This window comes from Aspergillus sydowii, assembly GCF_001890705.1.
Source record: "Aspergillus sydowii CBS 593.65 unplaced genomic scaffold ASPSYscaffold_6, whole genome shotgun sequence".
NCBI classification, from domain to species: Eukaryota; Fungi; Ascomycota; class Eurotiomycetes; order Eurotiales; family Aspergillaceae; genus Aspergillus; species Aspergillus sydowii.
The window spans coordinates 298,077-305,391 of NW_024467864.1; the positions used below are offsets into that span (position 1 = coordinate 298,077).

The 7,315-nt window shown below is 51.8% G+C and overlaps 1 protein-coding gene across 1 annotated transcript; it reads right to left on the minus strand.

Annotated features, from left to right (window-relative positions):
* Nucleotides 1-4,923: 4,923 nt before the first annotated feature.
* On the minus strand, nucleotides 4,924-7,315 carry ASPSYDRAFT_90088 (hydrogen/calcium exchanger domain-containing protein; the record flags this gene model as incomplete). The annotated part of the gene is made up of 13 exons (XM_040852277.1): nucleotides 4,924-4,966; nucleotides 5,031-5,119; nucleotides 5,169-5,222; nucleotides 5,272-5,285; nucleotides 5,334-5,553; nucleotides 5,607-5,908; nucleotides 5,957-6,240; nucleotides 6,288-6,329; nucleotides 6,377-6,424; nucleotides 6,471-6,534; nucleotides 6,580-7,113; nucleotides 7,168-7,183; nucleotides 7,265-7,315. The coding sequence occupies 13 exons, from the start codon at nucleotides 7,313-7,315 to the stop codon at nucleotides 4,924-4,926; spliced, it is 1,761 nt and encodes a 586-aa protein (XP_040701700.1).

Below are 7,315 nucleotides of genomic sequence, written 5' to 3' on the forward strand. Positions count from 1 at the left end.
GATGTCGAGGGTTGCTCAAGACGGGAAACGGGGCGGCCGTCTCACCCACAGTTGTTTTTAAGTTCGGGAATCGGAAGGAAGACGCAAGGAGAGCGAGGTCGAGTAACGAGATGGGAAGCTAACGACTTTATAGATAGCCGAAGTGCTGGGCAGACAGGAAAATGCAGCGCTAATTGCAGCGGTCGCAAGACAAGCGATTCTTGTCACCCTTGTCAGGCCGCAGCGCTTTCCGTACCGGCCGTATTTCTCCGGCAAAATTCCCCGGGATTCCGAGGGGGCAACGAGTCGGACGAGGGTTTGGGCCACTGGGGAACGGGAGTAGAAGACGGCACAAGGCAGGGGGAGATGGTAAGATTGTTAATTGTCTCGCCACGGGCTGTTCAATTGTCAGGTCAGTACCACATTAACAGTCAAGCGCAGCAGATCAAGGGCTGTTGCACTTTTTGCTTTTTCGCTTCCTTTTTTCACACCTGTGTGCCGTGTAGCAGAACAGGGCCGAGACAAAGCTGCAAGCAAACAGGCAAAAAGTAACGGTGGGAGAGGAAAAAGCAAGAAGAGCAAAAATGGGATGGAGAACGAGGGCGCCGTTCGGGGAAGACAAAAACGAAGGATGAGCCGACGAGATTCCATCGGGTAAGGAAATGGGGTGGAATACCTGATCTGGGAGCTGGGAGAGCGGAGTGTGGGGGAGGCGAGTCAGGCGAGGCTCCAGAGCCGGGGCTCCAGTCAGGGACGCGTCTGGAGTAAGGGGCCGGGGCGAAAGGAGGGGGAAAGAGAGAGGAAGAGAAGCGACGGCTTCGCCGGGGGAGGGACGAATGTAATAAAGGCGCGAAAAAGAAACGAAGCGTGGTGAAGACAGACGGAATCGTGGAGCAACCTCGAATTGCGGAGAGGCCCGACAGCGAGAGAGTCCGGAGATGACACTAAAGGACGAGCAAATGAAGCCAGACCGAGCGGCCGGAGCGTGAAGGGTGGAGCCCACTTTCCGAGTGCCGAGAATGTGATTTCGCACCAGAGGGAAACAAAATAAAATACGCCGCCGTCAGGGCCGTCAACCCGCCCGTCAGCCGTCAGATTGAATGCCTGCATTCCGTCGGAGCGAGTTCCTTTCCCGGCCTGTTACTTGAGTCTGGGGATTCCTCCAACCCTGCTTGCTGGTACCCAATACTTCAGTATATGACAGACTCAGCCTTGCTTTCATTCACACATTCAGTACTACTGATTGCTGCCATGCCCTGCAACAGACCCGAGACGGACCGAAGAAGCCGGCTACCAACAGCCGTGTGGAACGTCACTTGACATGGACCAATTCATTACATAACGGTTCCTTAGTTGGAGACTGGCAGCGAAGGTAAGCTTTCAGTTGGTTGACAGCCTGGTTTTCGATCGAGGCAGACCGCAGTTAAGGGCTGCGATTCTCACTCCTCAATCATTCATTGCAGCTGCACCCCGCGGGGAAGGGCCCCTGCCCAACTCAATCCTCCCCAGCTCGACGAAATACGAAGCAAGGTTGGACAGGGATTGATTCCCGATCGACACGGCATTGACTGTTTGGTGTGCCCGACACGCCGCACCACAGCGCCTGGAAATCTCAGATGACCTTCCCTGTTTGGCAGTCCGGCTTTCTCCAAGACGCCAGCAGTGGGCCAGCGCTGAAGGCATCGTATTATTGTGCGTGGAAGAGCAAAAACCCACAAGCCGACCGCGACCGACTGATCGGAATTCAATTTTGCGCTGGGCAGCCGGCAACGGAAGTTCCCCGCGCATTTTAACCGGTCCCGAGGCACAATCCGACAGCCAGGGAGTCCAGTCCCAGACAGTCCCAGTCTCCAGTCTCCAGGCAGCTGACCCCGCAAGTAATACCTGGCCTGCTATAGGAGGAGAATCTGTCCAGCCCCAGTCCCCCGACCACGCTGGAACCGTTGCACTCATACTCTGAGCGCGCGCACTCTCGGGCTTTCCCGGAGAATCGCCGATGCTCTCGAATTGGCAAATATTGCCGCTTTCTCAATTTTATATGGCTAGAAAGGAAGATAAAGAAATAAGGAATCTCTCAAGGTAAAAGGACGTAAACAACCACTGCTACAAGGTAAGACGGTATTCTCGTCGGCACGGCTCCATGCAGAGCCGACATGGCACAGATTCTGGTACACCAGTCACAGTTTCAAGTCACCACAGACCAGCGCATCCTGTCGGGAGACGTAGGACTGGAGGCTGCCCGATCTGGCCGGCCGAAGATGAGAATGTGATTCCGGTAGAGGATGCGCATGCTGGCACTGGCACCTGGCCACCTGCCCCTGCATTCCCCGGCTGTTTCTCGCTCGACACTTCTAGTGGGGTTCTGTTCTCGTCCCTGAAGGCAAGTTAAATCATTAAGCGACCCGTTGAACGCCGATGTTACGCCGCCACCCAATTCCCGCCTCTGGAGGGATGTCCGGGGGGGAGAACCATTCATAGTCCAGCAAGCAGGCGAAAATCTGGGGCACACTAACCCCCAACTGTGTCCATGAGAATGCCCAGTCGGCCCAATGCTACCTGGTAGCGAACTCGCCCGTCGCTAGGCGAGTCGAATCATACCAGTCTCGCCTTTCTTCCCGTGCCAACCGCGGACGGTCCAAAAGTCCTCGGATGTGCGAGCTGATCCCCTCTTTACTCAACATCCATGCTCGTCCCCGGGATTTTTGGCCTATAGAAGGCGACTTATTTGGCGAGACTTACCCGACAACCAATAAAGGCAGGTGCTGCAATGAGATAGAGTTCCGTGTCAGAAGCAATCTGTCAGGATGAGCACGGTCTCAATCTGAGCAGTGCACGATCCGGGTTCTTCATGACGGAAACCGGCGGCTATTGCACGTGAAGTGAGATACCGTCATGTTTCTGACGACCAAGTTGAGGATTCACGGAAAGGTGGACAGGTCTCTCCGCGCTGCCGACTACCTACCGACACTCCGTACTACTGGGGGTCTGAACCTCTAACCCAAAGTAAGACCTGTGCGCCAGATTCCGCACCTTCTTCCGGTGAGGGTATGCGCATAATGCCCTGCCATGGATACATTTACCAGCTTCCGATATATATGTTTCCCGATCACATTGCAGGAAGAACACCACAACATCAATAAATAGACAATATAACATCGGTGTCGCTCATATCGGAGAATATCCAGAATATCCCATCGTATCCCCAGACCATCTCGTGATCCACCGGTTGAAGCTGGCGTGGTTGAGGTATTGTCAATAAGGTCGACCCGCACGGTGCTTGGGCCCGCAACGTCAGCCAGTCGATCTGTACTTCTGTAGACGTAAGGTAGGTGCTGAGAAGACTGCAGGCTAGCAGCTAGCTTTCCCCGGGAAATCCATCTTCAGCTGGAGTCTCCAACGCCTCCAATCCGGTAATTTTCGCGTGTCCCAAACTCCAATTTGGGCTTTGCGCGGCCCTTGCTTTCGATACCCGGGGCCCAGGCCCCCAGTGCTACGGCATGTAGTGGGCTTCATCGAGCCTGAATTGCCGGCCGGGCTGGCGCTGATTGAAATGAAAGATGGATGGAACAACACCGCCAAGGGACAAGACGCTTTTCCGACTCAGGGTTTGATTCGCGAAGCCACTCTTCTCTAACTTGGAGGCACGGAAGTTAGCCTAAATCCAAGGCAGTCCTAACCTACCACAGCAAGGCATCGGCACAGCTCCGTCTAATCTTGACAAGTATAAGAAACGCGGTATTCCCTCCGTCCGGGTCCTGAACATTTACCCGAATAGAGTCGACTGTTCTCACCCCGGCGACTGCTCCACTCGGGGGAGATCCCGTCGGAGAAGCTGAACGTGCGGAGACAGACATTTACGTGTTGGTTTGGGTTGGCGGTTTCACCGTTTCTCCGAACTGCCTTGAACCTAGACTTTACTTCGACGAGACTGGACTTGGACTCCGGACAGCCTCGCTGGCTTTGCTGGGTTGGAGCAGACAGGTATTAATTGGGGCTTGGCTGGGCCTTGGTGAGCGTGCTGTCGGCTATTAATCTAAGTGCTGAGGACGGGATTCCGAGGGCGGTCTTGCTTGAGCAGCTCAGTTCTGGAGTCAACGTACCAAGTACTGTCTTGAAGGAAGTATACTAACTTGGAGTGATTGATTCTCTTTCTTGGAACTTTGTAAACCGGAAATTATTTTGATTTGAGTACAGCTTTAATAAACACTGTTTAAAGTAGCTTTATTAGTTATTACCAGATATTTCTACGCTCCTTTCCTATTCAATGTAGTACAATTATAACAATACGGCAAATAAACCCCATTTACCCAACCCTTGACCTATTCCTGCGCATTCCCCGCCAACCTCACAATCCGATTCAAAACAATTCTAAAAAAAGGCCTTCTTCAAATGTAGAGCCACCGCTACCGAGAATGCGTCGACATGACATGCGCCACTTCGACGGGTGAAGAAGGCCGCTCATCCACTCAGGTCGCAACTACAGTATGACGGCCTGGCTCAGAGTCCAACCATGCTCGTGTCTGAGGAATGGATAAGGAGATGGGAACGTAGGCAATTTTCCAATTTATTTGTTCTAGTCAAATTACCAAGCTGCTACTTTGCCATTGTAGGTGGTTGGCGCTGAGATACATATTTTCGTGTTGATAGTCGGAGCCGCCGGTTGGACCATCAATTTGGAAAAAAAATTAGGCCCTAACTAGGAGAAATAACTAACACTAATTGCTAAGCCGGACCAACTCCCGTCAGCGCGTAGAACACTTTTATTAGATTGAGCCATGTCTTGTGGACACGGCGGCTACTCTTAAAACCAGAGTCACGTATATAATATAATCCCGTATAGGCGTATAAGAATAGAAATAAATATTGAAAAATAATACACGTGGCAATTTTGACATTGAAAGTAAACGAATAGCCAGCGTATGGTGTGGCCAACAGGCGATTGCCTCATGCACCCAGGTTTACTGCTTTAGTATTGCTCGGATAGAACCTGCGCACATTTACATTAACAGTGGTCCAGTGGCAATCCTTTCGTTTCGGGAGATTGCACTTACCAGGCGGCTACAGAGATTATCACGTACATCATCATCAACAGGACGCCCTCGAGCCAATGCGATTTTCCGTCTCCGATGAGGTAGTTCACCTGTGGTAATTAGCAAGGATTGGTCTGAGACGAGACAAAGTTGACGTACCAAAAGAACGGATACAAAGAGCAGGATCACTTGGAATGCATCAAAGTATAGTGTCTAACCAGGTCAGCAAGAATACGGAATGTTGTTTTCGAGCGGAACACACCATATCATCATTTCCTACACTTGTTAGCTTAGCCCGCGTGACAAAGAGTCTGGTAGACTTACCCTTAATCCAGCCGATCACAACAATGAGCGGAAGCACTAACAGTGCAATTTGCATACTAGATCCCACTGCAACTCCAATGGCCAAATCCATTTTATCCTTGATTGCCACGGTTACTGCTGTGGCGTGCTCGGCCGCATTGCCTACAATCGGGAGCAAAATCAGTCCGACAAAGGTCTTCGAGATGCCACCACGTTCGGTCAGCGCGTCGATTGAGTTCACCTATCCACATTAGCCAGTTTATTTACAGTCACTATTCGCGACGGGATAGGTACCATGTATTCAGCACATAAGGCGACAAGCGCCGTGGAGATGGCCAGTGTTAGAACAGCAACCCAGATATGAAGCTGGGGCTCCTCCTCCGCGTCATCCGGGTTCTGGAACGAGGGTTTGTTCGAACCCGCCAGCGCTGCCGACATATGACCGATCTGGGCGATGCCTCGACTGGCATCACCCTCTGACACCTTCTGTCGTATCTTCTCGGCCTTCTGGCTTGGGGCGTTGTAGATCTCCGTGTGTGACTTGAGCTGAAAGTAGAGGTAGCATCCGTAGATGATTAGCAGGATCACACTGGTGCCTAATATGGGTGAGAATAGCTCTACACTTGATGGTCGTGGGAGCTTACCTCTGGACAGTGGTACGACTTTTGTTTCATCGTCTGCTCCAGACCAGGCGTGGAATGCCGTGGGAATGATTAGACTTCCCACAGCTAGGGAGAGAAGACTGGCTGCAGTTTGCGCTACCACTGGGTTAAAGTGTTGCTCTAGGCGGTTGAGACCGCCGAAGAAAAAGCACATGCCCATGACCAAGAGGAGGTTGGACAGCATACTGCCGATTAGAGACGTCTGCACAATGAGCACTTCATCATCGAACAAGGCAATGATGGCGACAATCAACTCGACGGCATTTCTGTGAATGTGAGCGCAAGCCAACAAACCGAATGGGGGTCTTCATACCCAAAGGTCGCATTGAGTAGACCGCCAATTGTCTCTCCGGTACTGCATTCTATTAGTGCCATGCCATACGCCCAGTGAAAGCTACGTACCGTAGTGCAATCTCCTCTGTCGCAAAGCTCAGCATGGCAGCTAACGGGCTGGTATGGTCAGTTTTGATCTATCCCATTACGGCCAGAAACATACATAATGGCAATAAAGTTGACTACGAAAACAGCCACTGGGTCGACTTTGACATAGTTCAGCGCAACTGCCAACTGTTAGCAATGCGCAGTCGAAACAGTGATTTACCTACTCCCAACCGGAGCAGCGACAAGAAGGATATTGATCCATGAATTCAGAACAGTCGCCTTGAATTGTCCCACAGCGGTGAATCTCTGTTTATCCAGCTCTTCTTCCGGAATTTCTCTATCCATCCCGTCCGAACGATTTCCTATTCCCAGGAATTTTCGCTTGCGAGGCTTCCCATCGGATTCAATGCCGCCGTGGCCACGGGGTGTAACGTTTATTGGCGCACTGCTGCTCATTGACGGATCGGGCTTGTCCAAGCTGTTGGTTCGAGCCCTAGAATCTGCTGTCATCCCTGTTGATGGTGGGTATGTATCTCGATGGATGGGGCCTCCTAGCCCTTCTCGTAATTCCCTGTTGTGTCGCATCTCGTCCACAGGGCTCTCTGCATCAGCAGTGCGAGCCGGTGCTAAGCGGCTCTCAAGTTGGATCGAATTTGACCGTTGGGGGCTTCTCCGAAACTTCTTGAAAGGATTGTGTATTGTAGGTTCTCCATCTTGGTCATACCACGCCAGATTCCTGGCTGCACTTTTGTACCGATCTACCAGCAAGATCAGAAAAGGGGCACTGAGTCAGACGGGTGGGAGTTACTCACGCATGCCGTTAAGCAACTATCGAGTTCGTTGTTATGAGATGTATCTGTTGAAAATCTTAGAGCAGGGCTTTTCGTGTATATCGTATAGATGTTGTACGATCGTGTGAGCCACAGTGTGTGGGTAACCCCGCGCCACGACAGCAAGCAT